The sequence below is a fragment of the Dendrobates tinctorius genome, unplaced genomic scaffold, assembly GCF_039654945.1.
Source record: "Dendrobates tinctorius isolate UK_male_01 unplaced genomic scaffold, ASM3965494v1 ptg000116l, whole genome shotgun sequence".
In the NCBI taxonomy this organism is placed as follows: domain Eukaryota; kingdom Metazoa; phylum Chordata; class Amphibia; order Anura; family Dendrobatidae; genus Dendrobates; species Dendrobates tinctorius.
The window spans coordinates 27750495-27768101 of NW_027361784.1; the positions used below are offsets into that span (position 1 = coordinate 27750495).

The 17607-nt window shown below is 44.4% G+C and overlaps 1 protein-coding gene across 1 annotated transcript in view; it reads right to left on the reverse strand.

Moving 5' to 3' along the window:
* LOC141101197 (uncharacterized) overlaps positions 1 to 17607 on the reverse strand; it is a 259136-nt gene that overhangs the window by 56034 nt on the left and 185495 nt on the right. Inside the window, exons 15-16 of the mRNA XM_073590063.1 lie at positions 13981 to 14179; positions 13686 to 13887 (exon numbers count right to left, since the gene is read on the reverse strand). Of these exons, the coding sequence (XP_073446164.1) occupies positions 13686 to 13887; positions 13981 to 14179 (401 nt within the window). The remainder of the gene's footprint in view (positions 1 to 13685; positions 13888 to 13980; positions 14180 to 17607) is intronic.

Here is a 17607-nt window from a genome sequence, read left to right on the forward strand (position 1 = left end):
AAGCTGGTATTCTCAGACTGATAAGGGGCCATTGATATAGGCCCCCCAGTCTAAAAACAGCAGCCCACAGCGGCCCAGAAAAAGCACATCTATTAGATGCGCCAATTCTGGAGCTTTGCCCGATTCTTCCTACTTGCCCTGTAGCGGTGGCAAATGGGGTTCATATTTGTGGGGTTGATGTCACCTTTGTATTGTTAGGTGACATCGAGTCCAAGGCTTAGTAATAGAGAGGTGTCTATAAGACACCTCTCCATTACTAATCCTATAGTTATAGGGTAAATAAAGACACAGCTAGAATAAAGTCTTTTAATTGAAAAAATGACACAGACTCCATTAATATTCTCAATTAAACCATACTTACGACCTCGCTTAATTTCACAGACGCCCTCGTTCTCCTGTAATAAAAAAAACCAAAAAAAACAATATACCATTCCCGCCGGTCCCACGCCGTAATCCATGTCTGGGGGCTAAATAGTTTTCTAGTCGACGAAGCTTTCCATAGTGAAACACGCGTCGGGTGTGGTGGGTCCCTGGCTTGCGACATGTCATCCCCTGAGGAAGAAGTATTAGAAACTTCGAAACGCGTTGGGAATTAAACTGTTAAAACCCTTCATGCTGTACTACTGAACTTTGTCAAGCAGCGCACAGTGAGTTCGAAAAAAATATTTTATCGATGAGGATTTACATTGGCGGTCACGGAGTGGACCTTCGGGCGTGCAGCGGCTGACAGTCGATTATATGCTTTTATCTCCCCTGGAAAAGGTGATTGAACTTCTTATCATTTATTCTCAATACCACCCAGATAAGACCCTATTGCGCTTTTTTTTTCCTTCAGCTTCTTTTATATAGTAATTATTATTATGGCATACGCAATGTGAGTTTTATCATTTATGTTTTGTTATTTCATGTTGTTGCATCTGCTCTGATCATGGTGTTTCCCTGAAACCATTTCAATTCATTATTTGTATATTTATATTATTTACCTTTATTAATCTCATAATCTTTATACCATGCTGGTTTCCGTTTTTCTCCATGGTCTGAGCAGACTTATGGTATCCCAGTAGCATTTATTTGCACAGGTATATACAGTATGTTATATGATATTGCATGGGCACTTGCACTTTATATATTATAATATTATTCCCTCTTCTGTAAGCATTACATGTTTTGCCATTTTTTTTGGCCATACCCACCATCTTCTTTCTGTATCTTGTTTACCCTCCATTAATTATTTAATGTTTTTATGAACCTCTGTGGTTCTTTTTAATTGATTGTTAACAATAAAATTTATTCATTTACTATCCATTTTTTGAAAGCATTTTTCTTTGGTGTTGCATAAGTATTTCTTACTTTTTTGGCTGAATATACAGCTCTGGAAAAAAAATTAATAGACCACCACATCAAAACCCTGTCATGTGCAGCTCATTTTCCAGACCTGAACCCCATTGAAAACCTTCTGCAATGTAATCAAGAGGATGATGGATAGTCACAAGCCATCAAACAAAGAAGAACTGCTTACATTTTTGCGCCAGAAGCAGTGTGAAAGACTGGTGGCAAGCATGCCAAGACGCATGAAAGCTGTGATTAAAAATCATGGTTATTCCACAAAATATTGATTTCTGAACTCTTCCTGAGTTAAAACATTAGTATTGTTGTTTCTAAATGATTATGAACTTGTTTTCTTTGCATTACTTGAGGTCTGAAAGCACTGTTTTTCTTTTTTAATTTTTACCATTTTTCTTTGTCAGAAAAAAAAACACAAAAAATTTATTGCTTGGAAATTCGGAGACATGTTGTCAGTAGTTTATAGACTAAAAGAACAATTTACATTTTACTCAAAAATGTACCTATAAAGAGAAAAATCAGACAAACTGAACATTTGGTAGTGGTCTCTTAATTTTTGCCAGAGCTGTATATGATTGAGTTCATTCCTTTGGTGTCATTCATTTAATTAGTTATATCGCAGGCGGCGGGTGAGGAATACCCTGATCATCCGCTCCTGCTGTCACTGTTATTAGCGGCAGCAAATTTCTGATGATGGGAGTAATAGTCCCAAAAGCCCCCACCTGCTGTCATCGTTCTGACTTTAATATAATTCTCATCATTCTCTTCTGCTCGAGCCGATCGCCGGCAGAGCAGGGGAGAATGATGAGAGCAGTCTTCAGCACCTGTTGCCGAGGAACAGCGCTTACTGTGGCGCTTCTTCCCCGGTGCTGATGCGTGTCACAAGGATTAAATCAATGTGTGTTCTCTGTGTGCGGGATGTTTTGCCGCCCTTGCTGATGGTAAACAACTGACATGTCTACGTGTGTGGTACACAGACACACGGTCCATGGAAACACATTGACATGTGCACAGACCCATTCATTTGAATGGATCTACGTGTGTCAGTGTCTTCGGTACATGTGAAAACTGTCACCACGCGTACCGAAGACACGGATGTGTGAACGAGGCGCCTCGTAAGGCAGACAGAATGGACGATTGCAATGACCGAACAGTTTTGTGTGGTTAAAACCACTTGAAATTCAAGTAATTATTTAAAGAGCAATTATTTAATTACTCATCTGGCCCAAGGCCTCGTTCACATGCTAGTATTTTTCACATATGAGAAAAAGGGACCAATTATTCTGATCAGACTTTGATCAGAATGTGGTCAGAGTGCCATCAGTTTTTCTTGTATGTGGAGAAAAAATAGTTTACCCACCTTTTCTTTCCTGACAGTCTGTGAAAATCAGTCTGCACTCTAATTACATCAGACTGCAGTCCTATTTTTTCATGCCCATAGACTCACATTGCCAATTTTAATCCAACGCTCGGAAAAAAATTGAATATGTTTCCACTTGGTCCAATGAAAAAATCACAGCCCTGTACAAAATCATAGGTACGAGTACTATTCGTGAAAACCAATGCTAGCACTCGTACGAGAAAATTGGACTTGTGAACAAGCCCTTAGGCTATATTCTCACATCCCTTTGGTTGCGATCCATCCATGGTATGTACAAGGCTGTCTGGTTCGGGTCAGGAAACCCAAGGACTGTCCATGCATTGTGGTCTGTACTTAGACCAGGACACACAGATGTGTGAATGTAGACTTACCCAAAGTACAGCTGCTTTCATATGGTCGTAAAGTGGGAATATGTATTATTGCCAAACCACTCAGACCTCCCGTTGTTCAACTGAACAGTAGTTGGAGAGCAACTACATTTTTATTTATTTTTCCAGGCATCAACAGTGCTAGTAATGTCATTCTGCACTGTTAATTCACTCTCATACCTTGCTCAAATCTGTCTAAAAACCTGTCTGCAGTGAGGAGTCAAATTACACCTGCTGCTAATAAAATTCTACGGACTGTGGGGAGAGGCTGGGGTAATCAAAAGGAGAAACTGCTGAGGCTTCTAGTGCAGGCGAGAAACTGCTATAAGCATGATACATGTCCAATAATGGCCAGAAATAGCGTTACTTCCCATGTACACGCACAGTACAGGTTATACTGAAACCTCAGCCGAAAATGCAGTTACATCTTAAGTCAATACAGGAGCAGAGAACCGCACAAGTTCTCATCACTTCTATGAAGCAGTGAGGAGGAACGAAGTATTTGGGGCCTATGTTTTATAGATGGTGGGGACCCAGTGCCGGAATACCAAGCAATCATTTTTCACCTATCCACAACGTTGGAATAATGACTTTCAGTCACATACACACGTGGTCAAAATTGTTGGTACCCCTCGTTTAAAGGGAACCTGTCAGCAGTTTTGGCCAATATAAAATGCGGCCACTGCCTTTCAGGGCTTATCTAAAGCATTCTATAATGCTGTAGGTAAGCCCCCCCGATCTGACCTGCAAGATAAGAAAAATAACTTTTATTATACTCACCCGGGGAGGGGAGGGCGGTCCGGTACGATGGGTGTTACAGGTCCGGGTCTGGCGCCTCCCATGATCTTGCGATGCCGTCCTCCTACTTGCTTCATCATCGCTCCCCGCTCGCGCTGCTGCGCAGGTGTACTTATCTGCCCAGGCGCTGGCCCTCTCTGACTTTTCCTGGCGCCTGCGCACTGCAGTACTTTGCTCTGCCCTCAACAGAGCAAATAAGTACGCCTTGTACAGGAGCGCAATGCCGGGGAGCCTGTAAAGAAAGCAGGAGGGCGGCATCGCAAGAAGATGGTAGGTGCCAGACCCGGGAGAGTATAATAAAACTTATTTTTCTTATTTTGCAGGTCGAATTAGGGGCTTATCTACAGCATTATAGAATGCTGTAGATAAGCCCTGAAAGGCAGTGGCCAGATCTTATATCGGCCAAAACTGCTGACAGATTCCCTTTAATAACAGAAAAACCCACAATTGTGACAGAAATAACTTGAATCTGACAAAAGTAATAATAAATCAAAAATCTATGAAAATGAACAAATTAAAGTCAGACATTGCTTTTCAGCCATACTTCCACAGATTTAAAAAAAAAAAAAAAATCATGAAATAGGCCTGGAAAGAAATGATGGTTCCCTCAACTTAATATTTTCATGCACAACCTTTTGAGGCAATGGCTGCAATCAAATGATTCCTGTAACTGGCAATGAGACTTCTGCACCTCTCACAGGTATTGTGGCCACTCTAAACTTCTCCAGTTGTCTCATGTTTGAAGGTTGCCTTTTCCAGGCGGCATGTTTCAGCTCTTTCCAAAGATGCTCAATAGGACTTAGGGCAGGGCTCATAGAAGGCTACTTCAGAATAGTCCAATGTTTTCCTCTTAGCCATTCTTGGGTGTTTTTAGCTGTGTGTTTTGGGTAATTATCCTGTTGCAAGACCCATGACCTACGACTGAGACCAAGCTTTCTGACACTGGGCAGCACATTTCTCTCTAGAATCCCTAGATAGTCTTGAGATTTCATTGTACCTTGCAAAGATTCTAGATACCCTGTGCCAGATGCAGCAAAACAGCCCCAGAGCATTACAGAGCCTCCTCCATGTTTCACAGTAGGGACACTGTTCTTTTCTTGATACGCTTCATTTTTTCCATCTGTGAACATAGAGCTGATGTGCCTTGCCAAAAAGTTCCTTTTTTGTCTCATCTGTCCATAGGACATTCTCCCAGAAGCTTTGTGGCTTGTCAACATGTAGTTTGGCAAATTCCATTCTGGCTTTTTAATGATTTTTTATCAACAATGGTGTCCTGCTTGTTCATCTCCCATGAAGTCCACTTTGGCTCATACAACGACGGATGGTGTGATCTGACTCTGATGTTCCTTGAGCTTGAAGTTCACCTTTAATCTGTTTAGAAGTTTTTCTGGTCTCTTTTGTTACCATTCGTATTATCCGTCTCATTGATTTGTCATCAATTTACCTCCCGTGGGAACGTCCAGGGAGGTTGGCTACAGTCACATCGAGCTTAAAATTCTGAATAATTTGTGCAACTGTGGTCACAGGAACATACAGCTGCTTGGAGATAGTCTTATAACTTTTACCTTTAACATGTTTGTCTATAATTTTCTTTCTAATCTCCTGAGACAACTCTTTCCTTCGCTTCCTCTGGTCCACGTTGAGTGTGATACACATCATGTCACCAAACAGCACAGTGAGTATCTGTAGCCCTCTATACAGGCCACTCACTGATTCCAAGATTGTAGACACCTGTGATGCTAATTAGTGGACACACCACGATTTAACATGTCCCTTCTGTCACATTTTTTTCAGGGGTACCATCATTTCTGTCCAGGCCTAGTTCATGAGTTTTTCTTTAAAAATTCTGTGGAAGCATGGTTGAAAAGCAATGTTATTTCTGTGACAATTGTGGGTATTTCTGTCATTAAATAAGGGGTACCAACAATTTTGACCACATGTGTATCAGTTTGGCAGGCTAAATACTAAATGTAGAAGTTGCATCGGCATTACTACAAACATTCTATTGGAGGTGAATAGTCATGTATGCTCAGTTACTTTGTGGCTAATCGCTGGGTTAACTTGTGGCTAATCGCTGGGTTACTTTGCGGCTAAATCCCTGGGTTACTTTGTGGCTAATCGCTGGGTTACATTGCGGCTAATCGCTGGGTTACCTTGCAGCTAATCACTGGTTTACTTTGCAGCTAATCGCTGGGTTACTTAGTGGCTAATCGCTGGGTTACTTTGCGGCTAATCGCTGGGTTACTTTGCGCCTAATCGCTGGGTTACTTTGCAGCTAATCGCTGGGTTACTTTGCGGCTAATCGCTGGGTTACTTTGTGGCTAATCGCTGGGTTACTTTGTGGCTAATCGCTGGGTTACCTTGCGGCTAATCGCTGGGTTACTTTGCAGCTAATCGCTGGGTTACTTTGCGGCTAATCGCTGGGTTACTTTGTGGCTAATCGCTGGGTTACTTTGTGGCTAATCGCTGGGTTACCTTGCGGCTAATCGCTGGGTTACTTTGCAGCTAATCGCTGGGTTACTTTGCAGCTAATCGCTGGGTTACTTTGTGGCTAATCGCTGGGTTACTTTGTGGCTAATCGCTGGGTTACTTTGCAGCTAATCGCTGGGTTACTTTGCAGGTAATCGCTGGGTTACTTTGCGGCTAATCGCTGGGTTACTTTGTGGCTAATCGCTGGGTTACATTGTGGCTAATCGCTGAGTTACTTTGTGGCTAATCGCTGGGTTACCTTGCGGCTAATCGCTGGGTTACTTTGTGGCTAATCGCTGGGTTACTTTGCGGCTAATCGCTGGGTTACTTTGCGGCTAATCGCTGGGTTACTTTGCAGCTAATCACTGGGTTACTTGGTGGCTAATCGCTGGGTTACATTGTGGCTAATCGCTGGGTTACTTTGCGGCTAATCGCTGGGTTACTTTGTGGCTATTCGCTGGGTTACTTTGTTGCTAATCGCTGGGTTACATTGTGGCTAATCGCTGGGTTACCTTGCTGCTAATCGCTGGTTTACTTTGCAGCTAATCGCTGGGTTACTTTGTGGCTATTCGCTGGGTTACTTTGCAGCTAATCGCTGGGTTTCTTTGCAGCTAATCGCTGGGTTACTTTGCAGCTAATCGCTGGGTTACTTCGTGGCTAATCGCTGGGTTACTTTGTGGCTAATCGCTGGGTTACTTTGTGGCTAATCGCTGGGTTACATTATGGCTAATCGCTGGGTTACCATGCGGCTAATCGCTGGGTTACTTTGCAGCTAATCGCTGGGTTACCTTGCGGCTAATCGCTGGGTTACTTTGCAGCTAATCGCTGGGTTACTTTGTGGCTATTCGCTGGGTTACTTTGCAGCTAATCGCTGGGTTACATTTTGGCTAATCGCTGGGTTACTTTGTGGCTAATCGCTGGGTTACTTTGCGGCTAATCGCTGGGTTACATTGTGGCTAATCGCTGGGTTACTTTGCAGCTAATCGCTGGGTTACTTTGCGGCTAATCGCTGGGTTACATTTTGGCTAATCGCTGGGTTACTTTGTGGCTAATCGCTGGGTTACTTTGCGGCTAATCGCTGGGTTACATTGTGGCTAATCGCTGGGTTACTTTGTGGCTATTCACTGGGTTACTTTGTGGCTAATCGCTGGGTTACTTTGTGGCTAATCGCTGGGTTACTTTGAGGCTAATCGCTGGGTTACTTTGCAGCTAATTGCTGGGTTACTTTGTGGCTATTCGCTGGGTTATTTTGTGGCTAATCGATAGGTTTTGCAGTTCTGTCTGGAAAGTAAAAATCCCACACTTCTGACTGTTAGGTTCCAGTAGGATCACACTGCATAAATGAAGACTCAAATTGTGTCACCCGCGGTTTTGACTCATGATCAGAAGTTAATTAAAGTCCCTTTGAAGTACGATTTGAATAATCTCCACGGCATTCACAATCAGCAAAGATTTCAACATATTGTTTCCCAGATCTTTTTTTTTCTTCTTTTTCCTGCGTGTCAAATGCTTTCATCTTCCCATATGCTCCATCTCCCTCATGCTAAATGAAACATTGGCCTCGCTCATTTTACTCGTCCTGTGTGGCACTGATACTTTATAACAAGGGAGCTCTTTTTTCACAGGCAGCCCCATGTAAATGATAATTAGATGAAAAATTTTGTAAACAATATAAAAATTGTGTTTTCCAGACTGAAGATAATAATTACCAATAGTTAGGACAGGTCATTAATATCAGTAGGATGAGGGACCAACACCTGGCTACACCAACAATCAATTACTTTCATTTCCGGCAGATGCCAGATATAAATATTGGATAATATATAAAAAAGAGTGTATGTGTGTGTATCGACGATGATGTCATAATGGTTGCCATGGCGACGATGATGTCATAAAGGTTGCCATGGCGACGATGATGTCATAATGGTTGCAATGGTGACGGTTATGTCAATGGTTGCCATGGTGACGATGATGTCATAATAGGTTGCCATGGCGACGATGATATCAGAATGGTTGTCATGGCGAAGATGATGTCATAATGGGTATATGGGCACGGAACTATGGGATGGAGGATGTGTGATGGGTATATGGGCACGATAAAAATAAGAGAATGTGTGTATCGACGATGATGTCATAATGATTGCCATAGCGACGATGATGTCACAAAGGTTGCCATGGCGACGATGATTTCATAAAGGTTACCATGGCGAAGATGCTGTCATAATGGTTGCCATGGCGACGAAGATGTCATAATATGTTGCTATGGTGACGTTATGTCATAATGCTTGCCATGGTGATGCGAATGTCATAATAGGTTGTCATGGTGACGATGTCAGAATGGTTGCCATGGCGAAGATGATGTCTTAATGGGTATATGGGCCCGGACTAAGGGATGGAGGATGTGTGATGGGTATATGGGCACGGGACTATGGGATGGAGGATATGTATGATGGGTATATGGGCACGGGACTATGGGATGGAAAATGTGTGGTGGGTATACGGGCACTGGACTATGGGATGGCGGATGTGTGATGGGTATTTGGGCACTGGACTATGAGATGGAGGATATGTGTGATGGGTATATGGGCACGGGACTATGGGATGGAGGATATGTATGATGGGTATATGGGCACAGGACTATGGGATGTAGGATGTGTGATGGGTATATGGGCACGGGACTATGGGATGGCGGATGTGTGATGGGTATATGGGCACTGGACTATGGGATGGAGGATATGTGTGATGGGTATATGGGCACGGGACTATGGGATGGCAGATATGTATGATGGGTATATGGGCACTGGACTATGGGTTGTAGGATGTGTGATAGGTATATGGGCACTGGTCTATGGGATGGAGGATAATTATAATTTGTTATAATTGACCACAGTTAGTTACTATGCCCGGGCAATGCAGGGCTCTTCAGCTAGTAATGGATAAAGCTGGCACAGTACAGCTCCATACACTGTGTAGTGATTGCTGCTGGGTACTGCAGTTCAGATCAGTTCAGTCGAAAAGGACCAGAGCTGCAGTATGTGTGATGGGTATATGGGCACGATAAAAATGAGTGCATCTGTGTATCGACGATCATGTCATAATGATTGCCATGGCGACGATGATGTCATAAAGGTTGCCATGGCGACAAAGATTTCACAAAGGTTGCCATGGCGAAGATGAAGTCATAATGGTTGCCATGGCGACGATGATGTCATAAAATGTTGCTATGGTGACGGTTATGTCATAATGGTTGCTATGGTGATGATGTCATAATAGGTTGCCATGACGACGATTATGTCAGAATGGTTGCCATGGCGAAGATGATGTCTTAATGGGTATATGGGCACGGACTAAGGAATGGAGGATGTGTGATGGTATATGGGCACGGGACTATGGGATGGAAAATGTGAGATGGGTATACGGGCACTGGACTATGGGATGGCGGATGTGTGATGGGTATATGGGCACTGGACTATGGGATGGAGGATATGTGTGATGGGTATCTGGGCACTGGACTATGGGATGGAGGATGTATGATGGGTATATGGGCATGGGACTATGGGATGGAGGATATGTATGATGGGTATATGGGCACGGGACTATGGGATGGAGGATATATATGATGGGTATATGGGCACTGGACTATGGGATGTAGGATGTGTGATAGGTATATGGGCACTGGTCTATGGGATGGAGGATAATTATAATTTGTTATAATTGACCACACACAGTTAGTTACTATGCCCGGGCAATGCAGGGCTCTTCAGCTAGTAATGGATAAAGCTGGCACAGTACAGCTCCATACACTGTGTAGTGATTGCTGCTGGGTACTGCAGTTCAGATCAGTTCAGTCGAAAAGGACCAGAGCTGCAGTATGTGTGATGGGTATATGGGCACGATAAAAATGAGTGCATCTGTGTATCGACAATCATGTCATAATGATTGCCATGGCGACGATGATGTCATAAAGGTTGCCATGGCGACGAAGATTTCACAAAGGTTGCCATGGCGAAGATGATGTCATAATGGTTGCCATGGTGACGATGGTGTCATAAAATGTTGCTATGGTGACGGTTATGTCATAATGGTTGCTATGGTGATGATGTCATAATAGGTTGCCATGGCGACGATTATGTCAGAATGGTTGCCATGGCGAAGATGATGTCTTAATGGGTATATGGGCACGGACTAAGGAATGGAGGATGTGTGATGGGTATACGGGCACTGGACTATGGGATGGCGGATGTGTGATGGGTATATGGGCACTGGACTATGGGATGGAGGATATGTGTGATGGGTATATGGGCACTGGACTATGGGATGGAGGATGTATGATGGGTATATGGGCATGGGACTATGGGATGGAGGATATGTATGATGGGTATATGGGCACGGGACTATGGGATGGAGGATATGTATGATGAGTATATGGGCACTGGACTATGGGATGTAGGATGTGTGATGGGTATATGGGCATGGGACTATGGGATGGAGGATATGTATGATGGGTATATGGGCACGGGACTATGGGATGGAGGATATGTATGATGGGTATATGGGCACTGGTCTATGGGATGGAGGATGACGATGATGTCATAAAATGTTGCTATGGTGACGGTTATGCCATAATGGTTGCTATGGTGATGATGTCATAATAGGTTGCCATGGCGACGATTATGTCAGAATGGTTGCCATGGCGAAGATGATGTCTTAATGGGTATATGGGCACGGACTAAGGAATGGAGGATGTGTGATGGTATATGGGCACGGGACTATAGGATGGAAAATGTGTGATGGGTATACGGGCACTGGACTATGGGATGGCGGATGTGTGATGGGTATATGGGCACTGGACTATGGGATGGAGGATATGTGTGATGGGTATATGGGCACTGGACTATGGGATGGAGGATATGTGTGATAGGTATATGGGCACTGGACTATGGGATGGAGGCTGTATGATGGGTATAAGGGCATGGGACTATGGGATGGAGGATATGTATGATGGGTATATGGGCACGGGACTATGGGATGGAGGATATGTATGATGGGTATATGGGCACTGGACTATGGGATGTAGGATGTGTGATAGGTATATGGGCACTGGTCTATGGGATGGAGGATAATTATAATTTGTTATAATTGACCACACACAGTTAGTTACTATGCCCGGGCAATGCAGGGCTCTTCAGCTAGTAATGGATAAAGCTGGTGTAGCATAGCTCCATACACTGTGTAGTGACTGCTGCCGGGTACTGCAGTTCAGATCAGTTCAGTCGAAAAGGACCAGAGCTGCAGTATCTAAGAATGGCCATTACACACTGTATGAAGCTGTGCTGCTATGGCTCCATGCATCATTTACATTGAACCATCTCCATAGCTAAAACCAGCTGACTTATGAAGTGTTGGCTCTCCACTGATCTCATATTGATGGTGGTTTGTTTGGCTCATGTCCACAGCAATATTATGGTCATACAGGGATGAAAGGACTGTAATTTCTGCTCACATTAAGAATATATGTCTTTCCTGTGCTACCCAGAGAAACATCCATTAAAGAGGTTGTCCAAATCTAAGTGACTTTCTTACTAGATGTTTATCTATTTAATATACTATTACAAAAATTTTTTTAAGGTGCATCAATTAAAAATTTCCCGCAGTTTCCTCTCTACTGTAACTTTCTTCTGTGTTTTTTTCTATAATGATTTTCATTATCATCACCAAGCTGCGGCTGCTGTCACTCACACTGCTTCCTTTTTCACCCCCTGAAATAAAGCATCATCAGGGGGTGGTGCTGAGGTCACTTTCCAGAGCTTCTGTCACCACTGTCCCCAGATGACGTCCTTTTTCAGCACTGGTGATGGAGAAATGACTGCTGCCTCTTCCCTGAAATCTCCAGTCTACATTGCTTCTGTCCCTGCCACCTCATTCACTGAAATGAGACATTTTTGGGGGCTGCAATAGAAGCAGGGTGAGTGACAACAGCACTGCCCTTAGATGGCGATTCATTTGAGGGTGGCGATAAAAGTTGTGGGGGCGGCGTTGATGTCACTCATATAAAAAAAATAGAAGGAGTAGCCAGTAGTGGGTCATCAGGAGACAGTGGTGACAAAAGTTGTGATAAGTGACAACGATGCAACACTCTTTGTTTCAGGGTGGAATAAGAAGCAGTGAGTGACAGCAGCCCCATAAGAACCATTAATTTCAAGCCAGATAAGGAAGCAGTGGAGAGTGACTGCAGCCCCATTCCCAATGACGATGTCTTTGCGAATCCTCAGTGCTGAGATACTTTAAGAAACTTTTTATCGAAAGTAAGAAGTAAAAACACAGACAGGAATACTAGAGTCAGAACATACCACTTTTAGAAAAGTATGTGGTGTGTTTACCTGAAACGTGTAGATGGAATTTTATTTTTTTTTACCATGATATTTTAACAATTCACTGATGTCTTTGTACTCTTTGTTCACATTGAAAATACATTTTTCACCGTGATCAAGAAGATAGGATCCCTCTACTTCTTTTGGACATTGGAAAATTGGTTGGATTATTGTATTAGTTAGTGACATTTGGACAGACTCTTTTGCTTATAGATTGGGCCGATGCAGCTTGGTTTTCTCAGTTAGCCTTAAAGACCCACATGAATTTTATAGAAGTGCAAAAAACTCTCATGTATTGAAAGTGTGCAAGCAGGAAAATCTGCCACTTTTTACCATCACAGTTTAAGCGTAAGTCTATGAAATCCCCCCCTCTCCTCTGATTAAATAGAGATGAGCAATTTGATTTGTGCTGCCCTGGTCCAATATCCAGTTTGGTTCTTCATGACAGTCGATCTTCTTCTGTGCCTGACATCCTTGGCCAAAAAGCGCCTCACGATGTAACCCTTGTAATGGCATTGCAGGGTCCAGGATGTCGAGCTGAGAATGCTGGACAAAGATATGAAGACCTGCTACCACATTGGTCTGGATGTCAGCATAGGGCAGCATGAGTCAAATTTGTACTCTTTAATTGAGACACATTAAAAAAATAGCAGATCCAGTAGCAGCAACATGCTGATGGTTTCCGGTTAGCAATTATATTTTGTACACTGAAAGAAGTTAAGAAAACTAAAAACAGGGGAAAAGAAAAGACAACAATATATTACAAAGATGCTATACTTTCCACTTACCTCCTACATAGTTATTGTGTAACCAATCATCCACGAAGCTTTCATATGGACTAATGAAAATAGTAATTTGGTTGAAATATTAGTGTTAAGAAAGACACCACCAGGAACTGAAGCCACAATCTTTATCTTAGCAAAACCATGGCATGTGTTGGATGAAGAAATTTACCTTAATTTGGATGGTGACTTTTTTCAGATCTTCATCTTGATCGATTGTAAGGTCATCGTCATAGAAGAGAGACAGAGGGGCGCAGCTGCTGTGAATGTAGTGCTCAAACTTAGATTTATTTCTTTTGCTGAGGTTTTCCTCTATCTGTAGCAGCATAGTTGCCTGTTGCATGGCTGCGTTCGCCGTTGCATTATCGTAAACCCTTCAAAAGACGATTAAACAAAAATATTTCTATGGACAGATAAAGAAGTCTGTACAAACACACGAAAATCAGTATTATTTATGCAAACAATACCTCTGAAATGTATCAGCAAGCAGCGCTATGAGCAGGTTGATGCAGAGGATGGAGGAGACTCCTAAAAATGTTCCACACAGTATATAGGCCATGACGGGATCAACAGCGTACATGTCTTCAAAGCCATAGTCATCCACCAGCGTCATGCGGAATATGGAGAACAACATCTGAGGTACGGTGGACATGTTGGATACTAGGCCTGCAAAAATAAAGAAGTGGCACATAATACATTTCTACAATGGACAGGTTTATTTGTCCTAAGAACGTATGGAGACACAATGTGGAAATATGAAGGACAGTAAAAGCTCCTGAGGATGGAATTGGGAATTCCACTGCGAATAGTTTCTCATTTAGTCAATGAACCAATTTTGATTGCCCTGTGACTCAATGAGAACTAACTGATCTGCAACTGATTTGCATTTTATTTAAAGGGAATCTGTCACCCCACTTTCGGTCTATGAGCTACGGCCACCGTCATCAGGAGCTTATCTACAGCATACTTTAATGCTGTAGATAAGCCCCCGATGTAACCTGAAAGATAAGAAAAGCGAGTTAGATTATACTCACCCGGGGATCCGGTCTGGTCCGATGGGTGTCGCGGTCCGGTCCAGCGCCTCCCATCTTCTAGCGATGTCGTCCTCCTTCTTACTTTTGCCGTGGCTCCTGCGCAGGCATACTTTCTCTGCCCTGTTGAGGACAGAGTAAAGTACTGAAGTGCGCAGGCGCCGGACCTCTCTGTCCTTTCCCGGCGCCTGCGCAATGCAGTACTTTACTCTGTCCTCAACAGGGCAGAGAAAGTACGCCTGCGCAGGAGCCGCAGCAGAAGTAAGAAGGAGGACGTCATCTCTAGAAGATGGGAGGCGCCGGACCGGACGGCGACACCCACCGCACCCGCCCCCGCCCCCCGGTGAGTATAATCTAACTTGTTTTTCTTCTCTTTCAGGTTACATCGGGGACTTATCTATAGCATTACAGAATGCTGTAGATACGCCCCTGATGGCGATGGCCGCAGCTCATAGGCCGAAAATGGAGTGACATATTCCCTTTTAATGTAGTTTGGTGAAATCATTTTTTTGTACAAGTCTTCGTTTGTTTATGGTGTATTGGGGCGAATAAAAAAATGAAGAAAAATTTGACAAATCTACTTTCTCCTGTAAAAACTCTTCTTGTTTTTTTTTTTTTTTATTTACAGACAGCATATACACTCCTCAACATTGATATTGCAACAACAAGAAGGAAAAGTCAATTTTCATGACCTATTATCGCACTCCTGAATGCTTACACAAACAACCATAAATCCAGCAATCTTTGAAGTCTGTGGGAGATATAATACTGATAGCAGCTATAGCTATCATATTTTCTGGACTTGTCCTTCAGTACTACAAAGTATTGAAGCACATCCATGTTCCACCTACAGGAGCTTCTACAAGGTCTCATTATACATCCTGTGGTGTAGTGACCACTGTGTCTGCTAGGGGGCGCTGTGTGGATGTCCCAGGAGAGAGGATGAGTGGCAGAATACTGAATGACCGTTAGGTATCTCAAGGTGGGTGGCCTTGGGAAGGAGACTTGTGTGTATGTTGATCAGCAGTGATACTGCTGAGGTGCTGTTTCAATGTGTTTGGGAAGTTTCTAGGTAACTGGTGAGACGGGCGGTACCAGTTACCTACAAACCCACCCAGGGTGTGTGTTTAAGAACGCTATTGTAGAGTGTGTATGAGTGGTTGAAGGACCTGTGATGAGGTCATAGCCATGTGACCAGGTGGGCGTGGCTATGGACCATATAAGGGGGCCAGGGTAGGTCACATGGAGTGAATGCTGGGACCTGGTTGGTCCGTTTTGGAAGGTCCCGTCTGAGAGAGATGGGGCTGTCTTCCTGACAGCAAGTGAACGGTGTGTTTAATCGCTGCACGTGCCTGATAGTTCCCTGGAGGGAATGGACGTCTGCAGTGAGCTGAAGCAGCCATGAGGGAACCCTGACGGGTGAGATAACTGTGAGGTTGAAGAGCCTGCGTATGGAACATTGCATAACCTGTGTGACCACAGGGATAACAGAGTGAAGCTCTGTCATGGATGCTATGCTGTTTTCTATTGCTTTGATGGTTTATGATGCATGAATAAACCGCATGGACTGAGATTGTTTTATGGAAAACCCGTGCTGGATCTGATTATTTGGCTGCCAAGCGAGTGTCCCCTATCTGAATGACAGCGCTACCTTACAATTGGTGGAGAATGCTATGGGCAGTATTGTAGCCTTGTTGCTAGGAGCAACGGAAGAGGACTGCAAAATTCAGTTGCTAAGGGCAACGGTTTCCAAAAGCACATGGTGCAGTGCTGGCAACGCTGAGCCAGGAGGGCTGACGGTCATGAAAGCTGTGTGATATGCTGACCGGGGTCAGTGAGAAAGAGACTGGTGATTGCTAGGTTGCCTCTGCGGATAAGAGGTACCCGAGGACCTGTGTGGCCGACACAGGTAATGGACAGGTGTCCATGTTGTACTGACCTGGGTCAGTGAGAAAGACTGTACCTGGAGGGTTCAGTGACCAAGGTGCTGGAGGGTCAGTGTTGGGAAGTTCTGGGAGAAGAATCGGATCCCTGGAGCACGTGGTATGACCTTGGACCTGGTAAGGCTTAAGTGTTGGACAGTCTCAGGCGGAGACGGATGTCCTGAATAGCACCCGCCGAGCCCCTGGACCTGGTGAGGCCACTGTGTGTTGGGAAACCCTGGGAGGAGGGTCGGCTCCCTGAATAGCACCCGGTGCGCCCTGTGTGTTGGATGGTCTCAGGAAAGAATACGGACGTCCTGAATAGCACACAGACAGGACACGTGAGTTTGGTGTTGCATGTGTGTTTTTTTTCTTTTCTCTCTAAAGTCAGCTTGCAGTGGCTCAGGAAAGTCAAGAAGGTGACAAGCGGCTTGCTGTAACTCGGCGGGGTTACGAAGGGGACAAGTGGCTTCCTGTAACTCGGCGGGGTTATGAAGGTGACACGAGCAGCTGTGTGTGAACAGCAGCCGGAGGTGTCGGAGATTGGTGACAGCAGGAGCTGTGTTAGTGCCAGCAAGGACTTGTGTGGTATCGTAAAAGAGACATAAACTGTGTTGTGTGAACTGTGGTCTAAGGAGACCTGTAGAACGGACATGGGGAGATCCCGAAAGGGGGAGGTGGCCCAAATCGGGGTGGTAGCCCAAAACGGGTGGAGTTCCAGAAGGGGGCGGTGGCCCAAATTTGGGTGGTAGCCCAAAAGGGGGTGGAGTCCAAGAAAGGGGCGGTGGCTCAAATCGGGGTGGTAGCCCAAACGGGGGTGGAGTCCCAAAAGGGGGCAGTGGCCCAAATTGGGGTGGTAGCCCAAAAGGGGGTGGAGTCCCAGAAAGGGGCGGTGGCCCAAATCGGGGAGGTAGCCCAAAAGGGGGTGGAGTCCCAGAAGGGGGCAGTGACCCAAATTGGGATGGTGGTCCAGAAAGGGGCCGAATTTGCAAAAGGGGCAGCACTGGGTACCTCAGTGGATATGTCTGGGGAACCGCTGTGTGTGTATGTCTTTTGAGGAGTGCGGCATTTATTTTCCAGATAACGATGGGCCACAGGTGTGTACCGTGATGCTGCACTGGGAAGGAGTCTCTGGTAGGCT